Source organism: Gopherus flavomarginatus, chromosome 1 (assembly GCF_025201925.1).
Source record: "Gopherus flavomarginatus isolate rGopFla2 chromosome 1, rGopFla2.mat.asm, whole genome shotgun sequence".
Taxonomy (NCBI): Eukaryota; Metazoa; Chordata; order Testudines; family Testudinidae; genus Gopherus; species Gopherus flavomarginatus.
The window spans coordinates 72,188,852-72,211,342 of NC_066617.1; the positions used below are offsets into that span (position 1 = coordinate 72,188,852).

At 40.8% G+C, this 22,491-nt stretch overlaps 1 protein-coding gene across 1 annotated transcript in view; it reads left to right on the top strand.

The window, feature by feature from the left end:
• Positions 1 to 22,491, top strand: part of TRHDE (thyrotropin releasing hormone degrading enzyme) — a 336,033-nt gene that overhangs the window by 270,356 nt on the left and 43,186 nt on the right. Inside the window, exons 11-12 of the mRNA XM_050934690.1 lie at positions 3,495 to 3,628; positions 3,740 to 3,795. Of these exons, the coding sequence (XP_050790647.1) occupies positions 3,495 to 3,628; positions 3,740 to 3,795 (190 nt within the window). The remainder of the gene's footprint in view (positions 1 to 3,494; positions 3,629 to 3,739; positions 3,796 to 22,491) is intronic.

The following is a 22,491-nucleotide window of genomic DNA, read 5'->3' on the forward strand; positions in this document are numbered from 1 at the left end:
AGTGTTTAGAAAGGGATGCCACCTTCTCCTGGACTGTAGTGTTGCTACTGTGATAGTCTAATAAATATATTTTTGACAAGTGGGGATATTGCCTATGTGTATAGTGGTTTTCAGTTGCACATAGCCACCAGATAATGAGGGAAAAGGAAAACTTTGTGTATAGAAATTCATGAGAATATACACAGGCTCAGACATCAGATTCCAGTAAATTATATGGAATTATGTGAAGTACATGCATCAGACAACCCTTTACAATAACCACTTGCTTGTTTGAGCTGAGATGGCATGGAAAGATTCCTGTCCCCTTTTGCTTGAAAAGGTCACATATGAATGGCCTTATGAAAAAAAAAAGTTATGATTGTAATTAAAACTGACTGAAAGCAGGGATAATATTTTCAGTTTTTGAAAAAATACTGCTGTTTTGTATCAGAGCAATCTCTGTATGACACATCCTACAACTGATTTTTATGGAGGAGGATATTATGAAGTAGTCAACTTGGACTGCCAGATATCTTTTTGTATCAGGTCATGGGACATAAATAGCTTACATAGTTTGTGACAAAAAGCTACAAGTGAAACTCCTTTTATTAGAAGGGAGTGTATATATTTGTTCCCTTTATTTTATCAGAACCTACCTTACCCAGATAGTCTGCACTTAGTTATAGCAGGTTATTGGACAAGATTGGTTCATAACTAATTTTGGATCATTTGCCAATTTGGAAGGTGTTTTAGATTTAATTTAATGGTATGAATTAACCATTTACGAGTCATTATATTCAAATATTGCAGCAATTAAAGCACAATTACTAATAGAAAACTCATACACAGAAACAAATATAACCAGTAAAAATAACCATATTGAATTTTCATTTACTAAAAAGCATGATGAGCTCAATACTGGCTTATGTCACCTCTGAAGTACAAAACAAAGCTATAACTCGCAATGAGTGGGTCCATTGCAGACAAACAGCCCTCCCACCACTGTTCTGCACCATCAGTTGACATGTGGGAGAGAACACCAGCATCTGTAACCCTGAATTATACCCATAACCTCTCCTCCTTGCAGTAATCCTGGTAGCTTCTCTGCAGAGAGAAGAACATAATTTTAAGATCATATCTTAAGCGTGGAGATCTTATTTCAATCAGTTTCCTGTTATGCCAGGTATCTTCATGTGTCTTGACTGGGTACAGAGTCCCTCTGCATACTTTTCTGTGCCAGCCATGGTTGTGTTAATAAGGATAGGTATGGTCAATGAGTAACTGAAACATACAAGAGTAAGGAATTAATGTGTCCTTTAGTCCTGTCCAAAGCTGTCACATTTGTTCCTCGCTATATTACTGTATAATTAAGGAGTTAGTCTGTTTACACATAAAATTGAATTGGTTTAAATAAAAGTGTGATTTTTTAAGCCAGTCTTGCTAACCTGGTGAAACTTTGGGCGTTGAAACTCTTTAATCAATTTAAACCTAGCTTATAGTGGCGTGGTTGCCCTCATAAATTCGCAGGACAAGCCAAAATGATGTAAACAGTTTTATACCAATATACTTGTGCCCTCATAGGAGTTTTCACCAGTTTATATAAACTGCTTTAATTAAACTAGTTTGTTTAAACTAGTGCAAGTTTAGATAAGCCTTAGGAGAGAAATAACAAGTAGGGAATTGGATAAGTTTTTGCAACTTCCAAAAAAAGTGTTTTTAAAAAATGTCAATATTAGAAATACTTTATCAGTGACAGAACTGTGTTGAAGTAATTTATGGAGGCTTTGGTCCTGCAGACATTTAACTGAACTCATATGTATAACAGAACTGCAAGTATACATAAAGTTGCATATGTGCTCTGTGTTTGTAGAATCAGGGTTTTTGTGGTCTGTATTGCTGCACCTTAAAATTTTGATTATTGCCATATATCTTATCATGTGCTACTGGAATTATAGTTAAGATGGAGGTGTCACATGTACCCTACACCCATTGTTTTAATCTCTTTTTACTTTCTCACTAATTACTTTTTACAAAAAATGCTATACGTGAAAACCAGGTAGTCTAGTATGTCAATGTATCTAGCATTAGATGGTATATGTGAATTATCAAACCATATTTATTTGCATTTCAATTCATTATTTCATTAGTTTTATATAGTTCAGCTACACTGATCAGGTTCCCATTGGAACTGTGTCCAAGAGAAGTTTGCATGTAGTTTTCTTTTTAAAAAAGATGACAAGAAAAACAAATATTAGGCTGTAACTTTGATCAAGAGCATACAAGCTAAATTACCTTACAGTGCTTTGTGTGGCAATAATTTAAAAAAAAACACCTTTTGATTTTCGAGCAAATCCTAGTTTAAAGAAAATAATTAGTTGAATCAAAATAATTTACTAAATTAAGGCATTCTTTGTGAGACACTTGGGGCTTGATCCTGCATTCCTTGCAATCTTACTGAAGTTAAAGAAGTTTAGAATATGGAATGTGTTTGTCCTGCAGATGTTTATGTGAATGCTTCAAGCACATGAGTAGTTACCTTGAAAACAATGTTAAATACTTGCAGAAGTGTTCATGGGATTAGACCTAAATTGTTGCTGAAAGTTTAAAAAGGAATGAAAATAAAAACACACAGAGTGTAAGATTAACTGGTTAAAATGAAAAGATCTTTTCAGTGACTAGTGGCTACAAACAAAACTGCTGGAAACACTTTCAGTTAGAAACCTGAGACTAAAGGACCTGCTCCCATTGCTTATGCACAAAACTATTTAGGAATTAGCTATAAACCAAAGGCTTGATTCTGATCTCACTTTCACTAGTGTAAACCAGAAATAACTCCCTTTAAATCAACAAAGTTACGCTGGTGTAAAACTTAGGTAGGGAGATTGGAATCAGGCCCCAAGTCTTGAAGTAGCAATTGATTTCCCCGGCATTTAATTAAGGATATCTTGAAAAAAATGCCTCTCCAAGGTCCTGATTCTGTAACTGCATCCTCATAGGTGCAGGTTGAGTTGGAAGATCAGGGTCCAAACTGGGTTGCTTCTTTATATTACTTGAGGTAGAACGCATGATGAAAATTATAATTATCCCACAAAATTAACTGTGTCATTAGTGTACATGTATTCTTTTAAATATTTTACTAGTGATTTATGAAGTTTATGTCAAGTATCAGAGGGATGGCCATGTTAGTCTGGATCTGTAAAAAGCAACAAAGAGGCCTGTGGCGCCTTATAGACTAACAGACATATTGGAGCATAAGCTTTCGTGGGTGAATACGTGCGTCTGACGAAGTGGGTATTCACCCATAAAAGCTTATGCTCCAATACATCTGTTAGTCTATAAGGTGCCACAGGACTCTTTGTTGCTTTTTATGAAGATTATGTAAATTGAAATAATTATTTTACTCCCACAAGTATTCCGTTTAAGGAAAAATAAATAAAACATGTTCTTTTACAATGTTAAATCCTTTTCAAATTAAAAAAATATAATCTTTTCCTTACATTATTCTTTGGTTCCAGAATATCACAGAATTGCTGCTTTAGACGAGACAAGCTGGTTGCTGGGGAACATCAATCAAACTGGCTATTTTCGGGTTAACTATGATGTAAGGAATTGGAGGTTGTTAACTGACCAACTAATGAGGAACCATGAGGTAAGCTCCTAGTTTCGTGTTTAGGATCTGCTTTGATGTGTGAGCTGTACAAACCATGGCACTGCTTTTATCATCCTAAATGGTTCCATTTTTCTGGTTTTCTCCTCACAGGTTATCTCTATCAGTAATCGAGCAGGTTTGATCGATGATGCATTCAATCTAGCCAGGTATATTTTCCCGTAGATAATCTAACTTAATATAAAGTCCTGTAACAATTCCTGCATTTAGTTTCCCAGAGGATGTGCGTGTTTTGAAGTTAAAATTTTTAACACACTTTAATTCCTGCCACCTTTCCTTTCTTTTCTCCTCACTTCCACCCCCCCACCTCCAGTATGGCGCATAAGCACTGTCTGTAGCACTCTCCTCACTCTTGATCAATAATTGCCGTAGGGTATTTCCAAGTCTTCAGAGTCGTGTTCAATTTTGCAGCAAGTTCAATATAACACTTTGGAGATTAATAATCTCTTCCCTATTTCACTAATGAACTAGGTTTGATATTGTTGGTTTTTTTTTAAAATAACCCTAGAGGTGTATTTAATTTGTAATGGAAAACATCTTCAAGCTTCAGGATTTTTTCTCTCTGATATATTACTGTTATATTTTCCAGTATATTTTTTGGTAATCCATCATAGAAGGATTTTTCTGTGTGATGATGATTATGCCACATGGAAGGTTTGTGGTTCTGTTTAAAAGTTCCAAACTTTAAATAGTATTTTAGTGCTTTACTATTTGCATAGTTACATAATTAGATTAAATAATACGATGCTGATTCAATAATGATTTGTTTACAACATAAGGGAATGGAATCTCATCTCTTTTAAATTCAAGACTACATCTGTAGTCAAAGAGTAAAGAGAAGTATAAGAACTGGAGCTCGTCAGACTTTAAGATACTTGATATCCTTGGGAACACTCCTGCTCTCAGCCAAACACCTTTAGGTCAAAGTTTATATAAAAACTATATCTAAGACTATTGGTTGTTCTGTTTGCTGACATATTTATGGCCAGAGTTTGGCTTTAACCTGCTGGTTGCAACAGACCGCAGCACAGAGGTGCTTTGAATCAGCTGGGACTCCCAGAGGTGTATTACTAGACTCAGCCATGAATACACTGAGGAATGCAGGCCAGGTTTGCCCCAGCTATATCTTTTGAAAGAATGGCAATTTCCCCTCCTACATACTCCTCTCCACCTACTTTTGGGACGTTGGTACCACTGCCAGTACTAGCCTGGACAAGGGGTGGAACTAGGATTATTCCTTGCAGAGGCGTACTGGGTTGCAGGGAAAGGTAATCCTTGCACCCACTGGATATAGTAGATTGAAACAACCAACTACTGTACCAGCTAAGTAGGAAAAGAAGTTTTGGAGAAAAACTGCTTTCCCCAGCCTGGGAGAGGAGTGGGAGTGCTCTTCCTTTCCTTTTAGCCCCTTTTAGCATGCACCTTCCCACATGAATGTGTGCAGAGCTAATTACAGTTCATCACTCTGAGTGAAATCCAAGCCCCATTGACTTCACTGGGGCCAGCATTCCATCCTTAGTGTTCTACATTGCCACTAGAATGCTGTATAGTGCTGTGAGCAACCTTGACTATTTAAAGTACTAGTGCATATACAGTTAAACAACATTCTGTCCTAATTTAACTATAGTGTGACACTTCAAAGTTTCTTTTCACTGCTAATAAAGCTTGAGTTGCCTGCAGCCATACAATATTAGTCTGTGATCTCTTCAATTTCCATAAACTAAACAATGTCAGATCTGGCCAGCACCTCAGTGAAAATCCATGCACTGCAAGAAGTTGTATTGGTAATTCAGTAGGTGGCCATCTTCCCTCTGAATCAATAGTGAGCTAACAGCCCTGAGTACTGTTTTGTTGAAAGTGCCCATTTTTAGATGAGATATAAAGCCAAAGTCCTGACTGCCTGGAGTCAATAAAGGTTCCATAGTGCTTTTTACAGACTAAGACTAAGGACTAAGGTCTTTAACCCAGGTGTCCTGGCCAAGTTCATATTTGGGTTATTATGTTTTGCTTACCTAAATATTCCTCCAGGTTCAGATGAATAAGGCATGGCTCACTTACCTTCCCGAATTGTTCTGTAGTATTGCTGAGTATTACTACATTACCCTAAGGAGATGACAAAACTTCAGTGATTTTTAAAGCACTTTGGGATCTTTCCCATGGAATGCACAGTAAAAATGTAAGTCAGTATTGTTAGGGATAATCACAGAGGTATTCTGCTGTTGTTGGCACTTTTGCATAGCGGAAGAATGTATACATATGTATTACTTGCCTAGAGTGAAATGTTCCTGTGATGGAGATCCATAGGTAGATCTCTATTTTGTTTTTTGTTTTTCTTTATTTCTACAGGGCAGAGTAGTATATATCACTATGAATAGGTTGCATTGCAAGAGAATCCAGATATGGCAAATTGGGTTATGGGAAAGGTTTACATATTTACATACAGCAGTTTTACAGCCAGCGTTCAAAGAATAATAAGCTAAATTACTGGGGATAGATAAACTTGCTGTATTTCTTCAGATAAGTGTAAAACATGCTCCTTATTCTCTCCTTTTCAGTTCATGGTCAGAATATCATTCTTCCTTAGACAAACAATGAAGCACCCTTATCATAGAATCATAGAAGATTAAGGTTGGAAGAGACCTCAGGAGGTCATCTAGTCCAACCCCTGCTCAAAGCAGGACCAACCCCAACTAAATCATCCTAGACAGGGTTTTGTCAAGCCAGGCCTTAAAAACCTTTAAGGATGGAGATTCCACCACTTCCCTAGGTAACCCATTCTTCACCACCCTCCTAGTGAAATAGTATTTCCTAATATCCAAACTAAATCTCCCCCACTGCAACTTATGACCGTTGCTCCTTGTTCAGTCATCTGTCACCACTGAGAACAGCCTAGCTCCATCCTCTTTGGAACCCACCTTCTGGTAGTTGAAGGCTGCTATCAAATCCCCCCTCATCCTTCTGCAGACTAAATAAGCCCAGTTCCCTCAGCCTGTCCTCATAAGTCATGTGCCCCAGCCCCCTAATCATTTTCATTGCCCTCTTCTGGACTCACTCCAATTTGTCCACATCCTTTCTGTAGTGGGGGGCCCAAAACTGGATACAGTACTTCAGGTGTGGCCTCATCAGTGCCAAATAGAGGATAATAATCTCTTCCCTCGATCTGCTGGCAATATTTCTGCTAATGCAGCCCAATATGCCATTAGCCTTCTTGGCAACAAGAGCATACTGTTAACTCATATCCAGCTTTTCTTCCACTGTAAGTCCCAGGTCCTTTTTTGCAGAACTGCCGTTTAGCCAGTCGATCCCCAGCCTGTAGCAGTGCATGGGATTCTTCCATCCTAAATGCAGGACTCTGCACTTGTCCTATGCCTGTGTTTAATGTAGTCATATTGTTTCTCTAGATACATTGCTCATATTTTATTTTTTGGCTCTTTGATCCCAGTCCGGCTGCACAGCTGGACTTAGGCAGGCTCCCTGCCTCACCTACCCTGGCTCTGTGCTGCTCCCGGAAGCAGAAGGCACGTCTTTGCAGCCCCTGGGAGTAAGGCGGGGGGCAGGGAGTGTCTACGTGCTGCCCCCTCTCTGAGCGCTGGCTCCGCAGCTCCCATTGGCTGGGAACTGCAGCCAGTAGGAACTGTGAGGGAAGTGCTTTTGGGTAGAAGCAGTGCGCGGAGACCTCCTGGCTCCCCTGCCTAGGAGCTGCTGCCAGAAAGATGTGCCAGTTGCTTTCGGGAGCCAACCAAGGTAAGTGCTGCCTGGCTGGAGCCTGCAACCTCACCCCTTCCCGCACCCAAACACCTTCCCAGAGCCTGCACCCCTTCCCACACCCAAACTCTCTCCCAGAGCCTGCACTCCCTCCTGCACCCAACCCCCTGCCCCGGCCTGGTGACAGTGAGCGAGGGTTGGGCAGATCGAGCATCGGAGTGATGGGAGATGGAGTGAGCAGAGGATGGGAAGAGGTGGAGAGGGTGGGGTTTGGGGGGCAGGAGTGAGACTTGGTGGGGGGAAGGCTGGGGTGGTGGCAGGGCCTGGGGCTGAGTGGCAAATCTGAGAACCACTGACATACAGGTTATGCCTGTAGTAATAGGGGCATGGTTGTATGAGACAATGCTGTGGGGATTCTGGGCGTTGCTATGGCTCATACAGAAGACCCTAGAAGCTGACGTAACTTAGACTGGCCCTCAGGGCTATCAAAGTTAGGGTCTTTCAATTTCCTAAACAGGATCAGGAGGGCACATGGGTAATTCAAAGCCACTTTAGTCCTCGTCCCTGGGCTGCAAGTTCTATGCAACTCCTCTTAAGAGGGACAACACAGAATCTCACTTCAGATGTTGAGTATCACCATGTTTAGTACTTTACTACTATATTCCATATATTGTACTATGTAAGTCTTGTGTGCAGTGCAGTATGTTTGTCTTCTCCTAGCCCACAGGCACCGGCTTTTGTTTTTGCTGATGGGTGCTCATCTGTGCCCCTTCCCCTCCTTGCGAGAGGGAAAGAGGCTGAGTGGGGCCGGGATCATGGGGGAAGAGGCAGGACTTTAGGGTGGAGCATAGGTGGAGCAGGGGGCAGGACCTACTAAAGATTAATCCGGCCCTTCGGGTGCTGAGCGACCCCTATGTTTTTTTGGTGGGAGCTTGAGTCCCAGAGCATCCACAGAGTTGGTGCCTGTGTCCCACCCTATATAGTGGTTTGTGATGTGTGGAGAGTATGCTTATGTAATCGTTCGTGCTTAAGATGTGAGAGTAAGTAACCTCATTAACCAGATATATAGGTGCTAGTTACATAGATGTCATATGTTCATCTATACCAACGCATATATATGTATATGCACTCTGAAAAAGAAGCAGTGAATGTACATACGTTTAAAATTCCTAGTTATTAATATTTTCACACTTAAAATAATTAATAAATAGAAAACAGGTGGCATATAAATTTTATTCTTGCCTTTCTAAAAATTTGTTCCAAAGTAAGCAATTCCCTTTCACCTTACACTGTATTTCTGCCTGAATATATGATATGAATAGTCTATATGCAGAACAACCCATCTCAGAAGCTTCTGAAATACTCCCTAGTGTGTTGCTAAACTTGATAAGGTTCATGTCCATTCTGCAATACAGTTATTTGATTCACTTTTCCAGTGTCCTAATATGATTTTTCTAGCTGTTCTTAATGCTAATTTATCCACATTTTGTTTGTAGAGGATGTACCAATTTCTCTCTTTAGTGTAATTTAATACCCACAGGTCTGGGGGAAGCTGCAAAATTACTTCTATAATCCATCTTGGAGCACTGAATATTTTCTTTTGATATGCATATATGCTTTTACATCTCCAAACTGTACATTATCATCTTTATCTCCCCTTTTAAATCTCCAGCATAATGGTCTCTCAAACATAAACAATCTAGATGAATACATACCTCAGAGGAGCATTTTAAAGTTGTGTAGCTTTCATTTCCCAGAGTTTGGTTCATTAAGTGTGAGTTTATTCTTTCCCAGTGTCTGGGTCAGAAAAAATTACTAGGAGTTGAACTGAATTGTTTTTGAAAATTATTAGTGGTTGGGTGCTCTGTGTGGTTTGTCTGACTTCTCAGAATCTGGTCAATTCTGTGGATTTATTTTAGTGTAAGGTAAGAGAGAATCCTAATGTCCCTTAAACACTCTTCTAAACTATCGTCCCTAGGCACATCCCGAGCATCTGGAGAACTGCAGTACTGGCAGTGACAAACTTTTTGGGCGACAATCCCTTAGGCTTAGTCTTCATGGCAAACTTTACTGGCATAGCTATGTCAGGTAGGAGTGTGAAAAAAATTACACCTCCTGCACCAGCATAGCTGTGTCAGCAAAAACCCTAGCGTAGGTGCAGTTATACCAGCGAAAGGATTCTTCTGCTCGCATGGCTTATGTTTTTTGGGAAGGCAGTTTAATTGTACCAGCAAATGACTTCCTTTTCAGCATAACCAGTGTCTGCACTAGAGGGCTTTGTCAGCATAGCTATAGTTGGTATAGATGTGCCATAAAGCACTCGTAGTGTAGATGAGCCCGTTGTCTTTTTTTGACCAAAAATCTTGAGCAAGAATAGGCTTCAGGCACCCGTCCTTCACTGCCTCACTTAAAAGTTGAAGGTTAACTTCTTTAATATGGATTACTTGAAATTTCCAGACAGTCTAAAATCACAAAGGTTACAATAAAACAAGATTTAAGAGTATACAGAGAAAATCAAATTAAAACAGAAGAAATTGTATGCACAATAAACTGAGCAAAGGGTAATCCAGATAGCTACAATCAATGGTGTTGCAAGAAGTAGGAAACATCTTGCTATTCTTGAGAGTGTCAGTCTTGTCCTTCACATTTCTTGTTCTTTTCTGTCCTTTTTTTCTGGCCAAGTATATCAGAGACCCAGCACCTATGGTGCCATGTCTATTTCCCCTTGCTCCCTGGGATCTAAGGTCCTTGATAGTCTCTGACACTCGTTAAGGGTGTGACATTATTCAGTATCATACCAAGCATGTAGACCTAGGTTACAACAGATTTTCAGCAATATAATGTTTGATCAGGTGTACTAAGTGTGGAGAAGTGGAATAGTCTTAGTCTCCCATACAGTAGATATTGCCCCAGGTTTTGTTAACCTTCTCCTTCCAGCCCTGGAGTTGCTTAACTGATTTCCTCTCTGGAAATGTAGCATGTTTCCAAGGTTCCTTTGATCTTGCCTGTGCTTTAGTCAAGGTGATTGGATCCTGGTTTGCATGTCATTTGCTCAGAAAACCAACTCTTGATTCTGACGATCTGTCTTATTGACTGGTATCCAGTTTTCTATTTTGGAGCAATGTCATTGAGAAGGTTGTGGTGAGGCAACTTGTTAGTTTCTTGAATATTCAGTTTTTCTTCATGTTGGTCTATTGGATCAGAGTCTCAGCAATGGGGTAGAATCTGGACCGGTTACATTTACTGGTTATCTGCTAGCAAAGAGCAAAGATAAAATGTTCATACCAATTAATTTAGATCTTTCAGCAGCATTTGATACTGCTGATCAGGAGTTCTGGTGGATTAGCTTGTAGGCCTTGGTGGTGGTGAATTTTGTTGCTCCATTCCTATTTTGAGAGAACCCTGAGGGTAGTTGTGGGAAATTGTTATTCTGTCCCAGATAGAGTGCATGGCTCAGATTCTCTCCCAGACCACAAATTGCCACCCTGACACCACTTCCTGGGTATGTCTACACTGCAATTAAACATCCTCAGCTCGTCCATGTCAGCTGACTCAGGTTCATGGGGTTCAGTTATAGGTCTGTTTAATTGTGATGTAGATGTTTGGGCTCTGGCACCCTCCCCTTTCATGGGGTCCAGGAGCCCCAGCCCAAACATCTACACTGCCATTAAACAGCCCTGTAGCCCAAGCCCCATGAGTCCCAGTCAGCTGACATGTTCCAGCTGCAGGTGTTCGATAGCTGCTGTATATTCCCCAAGTACGGTCATAGGATAAGGTAATATTGGACCCAGAGGCTCCTTTTACCAACTTGAAAGAGTAATTGGAATAGCTGTCTGGAATAGCTCACAACTGGGAGTGCCTGCCATAGGGCAAACTGTCAGAAAACCAGGGCAGACGCCCCAAACTGGGTGTGTGTTCTATAATTAGCTTTCACCAACCCAGTAACAAATGTAAATTTGTGGATCTCTATACCTATCTTACCATGGAGGTACAGCCCCTTAGACTCTGCAGCCTATCTTGCCATCCAGACAAACCGGACTTTGTGATAATGGTCACTTAAACCAAAAATCACACCACGTCAGGTTGCTCCCAGTCCCAAGGGACCAGCCACTTACTCAGATCAATTGGTACTCCAGATCTTACACCAAAGAGAAGGCTGGCAGCCAATTCTATTGTAAACTAACTAAAGATTTATTAGCTAGATAAAAAAAGAATGGGAGTTATTGAGAGGTTACAGCGAGTAAAATCTTATAACAGTTGAATCACAGTTTGTAACTTCAAATGGTGGCAATGATGTAATAAACTGCAAGTTTCCTGAAAGACTTACAGGGCTACCCAGAATAACTCTGGTGATCTCTATCTTCTCATGCAGTTATTCTGCCCTGTTAGATTCCAAACAGTCCAGAGATAAAGGATTTTTTTTGAATTCATATTTATAGTCTCTTCACACAGACAGCAAGCTGACAGTGTCTCCACACATAGGAGTTTTTCTTTGATGGGAGTGAGGAATGCACTCTGAGTCTCTGACCTCAGATCATCCCCACAATGGCTATGTGTTTTAGGATTAGCACCTTTTCTGATAAACTCCTTCATTAACAATCCTTAAGCCTTCTTTGGTGACTGATGAGTTATTTAGTTACGGGACTATTTCCCATGTATATGTTTTCTATTACAATATTACAGGAACAGATAAGTGAAAACAATTCATTTTATGAAATTTAAACATCTGAATACACATTTATACATCTAACTATTACTTTGATCTACACTCGTTAATGGTCTTGAATACACTCTAGCATGACCTGGTCAACCAGCGTCACAGCATGGAACTAGCAATGTAAGGGTAAAACTTGGCTTTCATTTATTTTTAAGAAAAATAGTTTTCCAGTGCTTTTCCTTGTGAACATACCTTTGGAGATGTAATAGCTGGAAATGGGTTGCTTAGGGTTGAAAGCATCTCATTTATTCCCTAAAAATCACATTCTCCTCACAGCCACTGTCCTTCCACGTTTGTCCTTCGAAGTCCAGAAAAAGCATAGCCCTGGAGCCTTGAGTGTTTTAGAAGACCCCAGGTGAGTTCACATATATTGGAGCAATGCTACCCAGTCCATTATAAGCTCCCTACCAATCAACTGCCTGAGGCTGAGCCAGGTCCTCTGCTGAGCAACTAACGTGACTTCTAGATGAAAAGAGGGGAGCTGTACCAGTGTAACCCTTTAATGAAGACACTCTCAGCGCTAAGCTTCTCCCATGGCTAGTTAATCTGCCTCCCTAACAGGCAGTCGCTATGTCGGCGGGACAGTCTCTCCCACCAACATAGCATTCTCTACTCCAGCACTTAGGTCAGTATAACTACCTCGCTTAGGCATGTGGATTATTCACGTCTCTGAGTGATGTAGTTATACAGAAGTAAGTCTGTAGTGTAGACCAGGCCTTCGCAAGCAACTGAGAACAAAGCACTAATCCCAGCTCTGATATGGAGTCTTTCTGTAGCCTTTGCCAATTCATAAATCAAAATTTGCAAACATGAGGCCCTAAAGTTAAGTACCTAAACAGAGATGCTGAACATCAGCAGCACCCATTGGCTCCTTTCATCACACTGAGTCCTGGAGCACCTACTGGAGCCTTTTTCTCAACTCTGAGCTGTGACTATCACTGTAATTTGTCCTTTAGCCTTTGGTTTACACTCCTCTATATAAAATCCAAATCTGTTCTCCTTGTTTTGGAAACATATTTCCCTGAAGCATCTGCGTGACAATTAAACTATGGAGTTGTACTCATCACACTAATCCTTCCCCAGAGATTAAGATTTAATTTATTCCAGCATCTAAAGTCTTCCAACATATTCAAGATAATTGGATTCATATTATCCTTAATTATGTTACTTACAGCCCTGTTTAACCTAATGCCCAAGTAAGTCAGTTCTGTAAGGACCCACTTAAAATTCCAGGGCTAGAAATTAGTAGGTTTTCAAGTCTTTGACCGTGGTAGAAATTCTCCTCTAGCCCAATTAATATATTTCAAAACCTCTCCAAATTTCAACTACCATATCTAGGTTTGCCAGTGCTGCTTTGCTTTGCTCATTCTCAAACAATAGTACCCACCTAAATGTGCACTGTGTATTCAACCCTCATTATTGCTCCTAATAGCAGTTGCTAATAGTTTCAATATGGGGGGGCAAACAATAGTGCTGCTAAATGGCTTCCTTAACAAGTGGCTTTGTGTACCAGTGAAGGGAGTGTATCCTAGATTGATCGTGTAGACCACAGTTGATTGATGTCAACACATACTATCTATTATTTTAATAAATACTGGCCCACTTCTAAATTATTTCTGCATATATGGCAAGTAGGTCTACTGTACTGTGTCATGCACATTTTGTTCATCTAACAACACTGCAGCTGTTGACTCTAAAGTGGCTTCCCACAGGTTCACCCTTTCACATAAATGTCTGAGTTATGCCCTTTGTTAGTAAAGATGGGAAGGTGCAGACCCATGGATATTTCAAGGTAACTGAGTACCTTTTTGCATGCCAATCAGTATGCTGTACCACATAGCAAAGCCTTGCTCTCCACCCTGGCTGGAGACAAGCATTTCAGTTCATACTTGCATATGATTATGCAAGAGGCAAAGTAGTTCCTAACAATAAACACACTTAAAAAGTCTGTTCTGCTGTAATCTTCTTCTTCAGTCAAGGGGTTTCATTGGTGAGTTTTTAAGTGTCTGAGAAGCCCAATGTGCGCCCTGCAGATTGTCCAATAGAAGAGACAGGTGTAATCTTGGAGGAGACATAGTTGTTGTCTGGACTGCTGTGGCCTTTCTTTCCTCCTTTGTCGCTTCTCTGTCTCATGAGCACAACTGTTCTCCTCAAGGTTGGATGTGGCTTCAGTGTCAGCATTGTCTCTGCTCTTGTTACATGCCAAAGGGCAATGAAACAAATTTACAACATAGTCTAGCGAAACAGTACTACTTAGAGAGCATCCTGGTCAATAGAATAAATTACTGAGAACATGTAAGGAATTTGGATAAGATTCATCAACAGCTAGGAAACAATGTTCAAAAGAGTAAATGTGAATTCTTTCAGTGCTCTCTAGAATACATAGTGCACTGGATTGATCTTGATGGAGTGTACGTATTTCCTGTAAAAGTGGATGATGCTCTTATCCACCAGCCCCACAAAAAATAACTCTGCCTCACTTATTCCTTGGACTAGTGAGTCATTATGGCAAGAATAATTTCATCTGGTGAGCTATCTTAACAGTATTTCTTAGCAACAATCCAAAGTGAATTGGGTCAGAAAAATGTAATTATGGTTTTAGGAAAGCAGATTTTTTTTTTAGCTACCGTTTTGACACATGATGGGGCCAAGGTGCCCTTTGCCTGTGATGGATGCATCCACATAACAGTGCAGGAGCTGTGAACTCCCATGGGATGGCTGGAGAGAGGAACAATCCATTGCATTTGCCTCCCAAAATGAACAAGAGCGCAGCAGCATTATGCTTGAGTCAATAGAGAATGCTCAGCCTGGTGTTTGAAGTGAAGCAAGGGGAGCAGGGGAGGCCCCATAGCTCCTTCCTCATCCCAGACCCACTGCTCCTCTAATCTGTGTATGATATGACTCTGGTCTGATGTGTTTGAGCAATATTTTTACATTATATATTTTTGATCCACATGGCAGAACATGCACTCTGAACTATTGACCTGCTGCAAGTGTGAACTGTTGAACTGCAAGTGCAAATTATACTTTCAGATTTTTTGGTTTGCATTTGTGGCTTTGTTTAATGCACTTTTTAAAAATGTGGGTCAGGATTTCACTGTAGCTCACCTGAAATAGAACAGCTAAATCACTTCGCTGGCTTTAAATTACAGTCAAGTATTTTGAGTGAAAGTTGTGTTTGGCTTGTTTCTGCCTGGCTTGTAAAATTCACAAGTTTAAGGGAGAAAAAAGTGGTCTTGTAGTTAAGGCACTGGACAGAGACTCGTGAAATCTAGATTCAGTTCTTGGGCTAGAAATTATTAGGTTTTCAAGTCTTTGACCATGGTAGAAATTCTCCTCTAGCCCAATTAATATATTTCAAAACCTCTCCAAATTTCAACTGTCCAGGTTTGCCGGTGTTGCTTTGCTTTGATCATGCACATACAATGATGTGGTATCCACCTACATGGATAGTCTGTCTCTGCCAGACTTTCCATGTGACCTTGTTCTCCATGTTTCAGATTTTTATCTGTAAAATTGGAGTAACAATAGTTTTCAGAACCCCTATGTGTTGAGAGGGGTTTGTAAGGCCATCAGATATTATGCTGATAGGGGGCAATGGTTACTCCACACTTACCCTGAAAGGGTTAATGTAGATTGAGAAGGGAGCTAATTAACCTAACAGGCCAGAGTTGAGGGGAATCGGGTGGTTTAATAATCCCTGGACTGAGTAAAGGAGCTCAGCTGAGGAGGAACGTCCAGGGCCTGGACTTATAAACATAGGAAATTGGCAGCAGCAGCTCATGGAGCGAGAGAGGGGCTGCAGACTGAGAGGCAGAGAGATGGAGTGCAACTGTGGGGAAAGGCATCAACCTTGCGAAGCTAATCACCAAAACAGCCCAGAGACGGTGCCATCCTAACAGTGAATAGAGTGCCCAGTCACAGGGCCATATATGTACATAAATAGGAGTTTGGTTTTTCAGATGTGGGATCCAATCCTGTAGACATTCCCGCACATGAGTAACTCCGTTTACATGCCTATTTGCAGGATCGTGCCCATATATTGTTTGTTGACATAAATCAACTGCCGCTCATTAGGAAGGTCCTTCATTTTTAAACCCCTGTTTTCCTCTAGAATCATAGAAGATTAAGGTTGGAAGAGACCTCAGGAGGTCATCTAGTCCTACCCCCTGCTCAAAGCAGGACCAACCCCAGCTAAATCATCTGAGACAGGGCATTGTCAAGCCGGGCCTTAAAAACCTCTAAGGATGGAGATTCCACCACATCCCTAGGTAAACCACTCCAGTCCTTCACCACCCTCATAGTGAAATAGTGTTTCCTAGACCTCCCCCACTGCAATTTTAGACCATTACTTCTTGTTCTGTCATCTGTCACCACTGAGAACAGCCTAACTCCATCCTCTTTGGAAACCTCCTTCAGGTAGTTCAAGGCTGCTATCAAATCCCTCCTCACTCTTCTCTTCTGCAGATTAAATAACCCAGTTCCTTTAGCCTATCCTCATAAGTCATGTGCCCCAACCCCCTAATCATTTTTGTTGCCCTCTGCTGGACTCTCTCCAATTTGTCCACATCCTTTCTGTAGTGGGGGGCCCCAAAACTGGATGCAGTACTTCAGGTGTGGCCTCACCAGTGTTGAACGGAGGGGAATGATCACTTCCCTCTGGCAATGCTGGCAGTGCTCCTACTAATACAGCCTAATATGCCGTTGGCCTTGGCAACAAGGACACACTGCTGACTCATATCCAGCTTTTCGTCCACTGTAATTTCCAGGTCCTTTTCTGCAGAACTGCTGCTTCGCCAGTCGGTCCCCAGCCTGTAGCGGTGCATGGGATTCTTCCTTTCTAAGTGCAGGACTCTGCACTTGTCCTTGTTGAATCTAATCAGATTTCTTTTGGCCCAGTCCTCCAATTTGTCTACATCACTCTGGACCCTATCCCTACCCCTCGGCATATCTAACTTTCCCCCCCATCTTAGTGTCATCTGCGAACTTGCTGAGGGTGCAATTAATCCCATCATCCAGATGATTAATAAAGATGTTGAACAAAACTGGCCCCAGGACAAACCTTTGGGACACTCCGCTTGATATCTGCTGCCAACTAGACATTGAGCCGTTGGTCACTACCTGTTGAGCCCGACGATCTAGCCAGCTTTTTATCCACTTTATAATCCATTCATCTAATTCATACTTCTTTAACTTGCTGGCAAGAATACTGTGGGAGATCGTATCAAAAGCTTTGCTGAAGTCAAGATATTTCACATCCACCACTTTCCGTATATCCACAGAGCCAGTTTTCTCATCATAGAAGAAATCAGTTTGGTCAGGCATGACTTTCCCTTAATGAATCCATGTTAACTGTTCCTGATCATCTTCCTCTCCTCCAAGTGCTTGGGAATGGATTCCTTGAGGACCTGCTCCATGATTTTGCCTATTCAAATCTTTGCTTTCTTTTATGCAAACTGTATACATCAGAAAAGGAGGAAGAATAGACAATGAAACACTGAGCATGCTAAACAAATGCATCCTAAGTAATTTTGAATTTCCTTCAGCACACAGGGGATGTCTACACAGCATTTTGAAGCTAGCCTCCCATCCCGGGCTGACAGACTTGGGGCTCATGCTAGTATTCCAAAAATAGTTGTATAGACAGTGCTTTAAAGTTATGGGTCAGGCTAGAGCTTGGACCCTGAATCCTAGGGAAGGAGATAGGCTTCAGAGCCAAAGCTACAGCCCAAGCTGCAACTTCAAACCATTGCTAGTCAAAGACTATTGACCTGAACTGGGAGTCTCACTCCAAAATGCTGTGTCAACATATCCACTGTTGTGGGGCCACACTGGAGCATTGACAAGCTAAGAAGAAAGGGTTGCTCCACCCTACTCCCAAAATTCACCTTTGAAGAGAATAAAGAGCACTTCAGATAATCAAGCCATTTGAAATTGATCTCCTTTAGTCCTTGAAATGTATTCACATTTGTGTTTCTTCAGTTAATTGAAGTGTAACATTTTTTTCAAAGATTCCGGATTCCTGATAATGAAAAATATGGTATTATATAATTTATCATATAGTCTTAATTGTCAGCAGAAAGAAGCACAAGATTCCTTTTTATCTTTTTTGAGGAAGGGGAAGGAAGAAAATGGGCACAGTTAGTATGAAGTTTGTTTATTTATTTTGCAACAAAGGTAAATGTTTAATTCAAATTAACACCAGTTTTTGATTACATGGCAACTCTAAAGCTGGGCAAGATAATTTAAGGCACATGATATTCCCTGTTAACTGCATTCAATTGCAACTGTTCTGTGTAGGATACTTCAGATCTTCCCTGAACATCACTTGAAGAGTCCTCAACAATTTTGGAAGTAAGAAACCATAATAATAGGAAGACCTGACTCAAAACCGTCATATTACAAGCCTGTCTTATTTATTTGATACTATGGATATTTAGTGTTGTATACATTAGCAATTAAAGTTGATCTACAGGTCAAATACACAATATAAGGCTATCCTTGGGAGCTAAAAATTTTTTCCATGTTATAGGTGAAACCGTGTTATATTGAACTCGCTTTGATCCACCAGAGTGTGCAGTCCTGCTCCCCTGGAATACTGCTTTACTGCGTTATATCCAAATTCGTGTTATATCAGGTGGCCTTATATTGAGGTAGCAGTGTAGTAGTGTTATGTTAATCAAAGAGATGATCTACATTGCGGTATTCAAATCACGTAGGAGCAAATCCACAGCTGTTGTAAACTGTCCTGACTCGACTGAGTTGGATGGGGCCAGGCAAGCAGCATTGTCTTCTTGGCTTGTCTCCATGGTGCATTAGCCCACATCAGAGGGGGATAAATTCTAGTGCACGTTGCCATAACGCGCTCTAACTGGCTCATGTGGGCCCTTCTAGCACATACTACAAGTTTCCTAGTGCACATTAACATAGCAGTGTTTGAAACAGGCCATTAACATGCGCTAGGGAACTTTTAATGCATGCCGGTCGGGTCTGTATGGGCCAATTAGCGCAGGACATGCTAGCGCATGCTGGAATTTACACCCTCTAGTGAGGACTACTGTATAGTCTAGACAAGTCCTTAGAAAACCAAAGTCAGTCCACAGTGGGAGGTGGAGGACTAGGAATGTCAGCCTTGTCTTATCCTTGGCTCTCTTGAAGTAAGACCTGTCTTTGGCAGCCCATATGCTTTAGGAGTTGCCCATGCCTGTTCCTGTCATCTTTCCCTGACTGTGGATCCCTTGGGCCTAATGTTGTTATCTTTGGCATCTCAGGCTCGCAGGAGTCAAGAGTGACTATAGTGATCTTTGGGAGTTTATCTCCTGGCTCCATATGTCTCCTTGCTGCCAAAGATCTTTTTTCTCTTCAGTATTCAGGATATCTGCTACTACCTCACCAGTATTGGTGCCGTGAAAATCCACTATAGGAAACTGCAGGCAAATACTTTTGTGATGAGAGCAGCAAGAGCAGCTGGTCATCTTCCTGGAACAAGGAAGAAAAAGTTGGAGTTAGACAAAGTAAAATACAAAATAAAAATAAGTGTTGCATTGTGCACATTTTTCTCTAAATGAGGGTCAATGAATAATGTTCCAGACCTGTTTTAAGTTGTCTTTTAATACACCAGTGAATATTGTCTAATTTCTTATATACCAGGTTATGCACACAAGCTGAGCTGCAGGCAGAAAGAATCTGTGCTGCATGTCCACATTAAAAAGAGCTGTTTTTTTTTCACTCACACACACACAAAATTATCCAAACAGAAAGCTAGTCACGTTCTTTACATTTCACATGAAACAGATTATATGGTTTGAGTTCTAAACAAATGTCATGTAAATCACCTAATTTCCATTGTTTCAACAGTGCCGACTAGTTTGCTGCCAGCTTGGGTTTCCTAATTTTGATTTAAATGCAAGATTCAAAATGACTTTGGTAGGTGGTGGGGCTTATGGATTTATGGTAGATTTGTATGTGAGACTCTCATCACTGTACAGCAACCCTGTCATTTTTGTGACAGAGTCTATTTGACTGGTCCTGGATTTATGATGGAAATAATTCAGCATGGAGTAATAATTTTCCCTTGGTAATTACACTACGATTTGGTACTTTGTCCCTCAGGGGAAAATGAATGTGCTGGGATCTGTCCATGAGTTCAATGGCTCAGTATAAAGAACACACCAAGGTCAGTTTGCAGCTGAATAACACAGTGAGGCTTCGTAGTGTAATCTAGATCTGCTTTATTTATCTGACTCATCAAAAGCTCATGTAATTTAAAGATTACATATTCAGTAATTTAAAAATTAATTTTGATATGCATTGAATTTTAGTAGGAATTCTTTGTGAAGAATATTTAATTACCGTGTTAATATCCTTTTCTTATTCGTCACTGTTTGCCTCGGTAGCAATGCCACATGTACCGATTTCTCCCATGTTGGTAGATTAGTGTCTTATTTAAGAGCTAGCATTCACAATATTGTTATGTGATGAGCCTTCCTACTGAAAACTCTTTCAGAAGCAATGCACCTGGCTTGATCTTTTGGCCTGGGGCTAATCCAAGACTCCCAGAAATCTTTCCCCATCATCAACTAGTCAGTGTATTCTGCCCTTTCCTAAGCTTGATAAGTTTATGGAGGGGATGGTATGATGGGATAGCCTAATTTTGGCAATTCATTTGGCAATTGATATTTGATTATCAGCAGGTAAGTATGCCCAGTGGTCTGTGGTGAGATGTTAGATGGGGTGGGATCTGAGTTACTACAGAGAATTCTTCCCTAGGTGCTGGCTGGTGAGTCTTGCCCACATGCTCAGGGTTTAACTGATTGCCATATTTGGGGTCAGGAAGGAATTTTCCTCCAGGGCAGATTCGCAGAGGCCCTAGAGGTTTTTCGCCTTCCTCTGCAGCATGGGGCACGGGTCACTTGCTGGAGGATTCTCTGCAGCTTGAGGTCTTCAAACTACAATTTGAGGACGTTAGTAACTCAGACATAGGCTAAAGGTTTGCTACAGGAGTGGATGGGTGAGATTGTGTGGCCTGCGTTGTGCAGGAGGTCAGACTAGATGATCATAATGGTCCCTTCTGACCTTAAAGTCTATGAGTCTATGAGATGCAGTCTTAGCCCAGTCATCTATGCCTTTTTCACCACTAGTCTAGACAACTGCAGTTGTACTGGTTGTGAAAGTCCTACTGGTCCAACCTGTGGCAAGTTCACCTAATAGCTAAAACAGATTGACAAGAGCACATCATACTGGCACTCTACACTTGCTCCCCATTTAGTTCTAGCAAGCCTTCAGCGATAGAGCTCACTAACACAGGACATAAGGATGAGCCCAAATTTTGTCAACTTATAACACAAGGAAAAAGCTGTCTGTTTGCCCAAGACTTCTTGGGCAGTGTCTGCAGAATGGCTGACAATGATTCTGCTATAAGCAGACAAGCAAGACCATTGGTATAGGAAGTGGCTAAAGCAATTGAGGGGCCCAAGTATGATCCTTTTGGTCAAATTGTTGCTTTTGCAATAGAGCGTGTAGGGTGCCTAGTTAAAGTAGTAAATGAATGTAGTAAAGTAAGTGTGGTGACCTCCACTTTTCATGATCTACAGTGAAAGTACATGTACAATATACTGTATTTGCAAAATTTAAATAATTCTGTAAATGTAGACTTTTTGTAAATATGCAGTAGGACAAGATGAAAATTAGAACACTTTCCCATGACACTGCTCACAACAAGAAGTGCATCCATGGCTTTAAATGCAGTAAGATAAGTAGTTACACAGATAAAGCTTTGTGGAGTAATTGAATTGCACTTAGAAGCACTCAAACTGAGCTTCAGTTTGATTTCAGCCTCTATCTGGGAATCAGAAGTGGTTGGTTAGAATATTTTTCATGCATACACACTGTATGTCAAAACTTTCTGCAGAAGTGTTTTGCTGTAGCCGGTTACCTGCTAATATTTTCAGGCTGTTGCTTTTGTGTTGGAGTCTAGTTAATTGGAATAAGCCTTACGGTGGAAGTCACAGAGCATTTCTGCTGTGTTCTCTTGCCTTATCCCTTCTCAAAAGAAATAATTTCTAGTTATTCTCCAAGAGAGAAGCAGCATTTCCGCTGGCCTCTGAAATGGTCAAGCTGAACAAATCTAGGAAAAGATCGTTGTCTGTGAATTCTCGCCTGTGTTTGTTCAACTCAGACAGGCAGTGATCTGATATTTGTTGTTGTTTTTATTGTTTACATTGAAGGCCAGCAATATGATTGGCTCTGAAAAGACCTGAAGAAGAAAACCACAGCTCTGCCATTGGCCTTCCCCACACTAGTTGAATTTCATCTTTATCCCATTTTTCCTGTAAGAGGTTAGCACATGTGGCCTTTATGGGCAAAAGCATATTTTAAGGAGTATTTTGAATGAAGAAAAATGAGCATCTGTCAGCATCTGTTA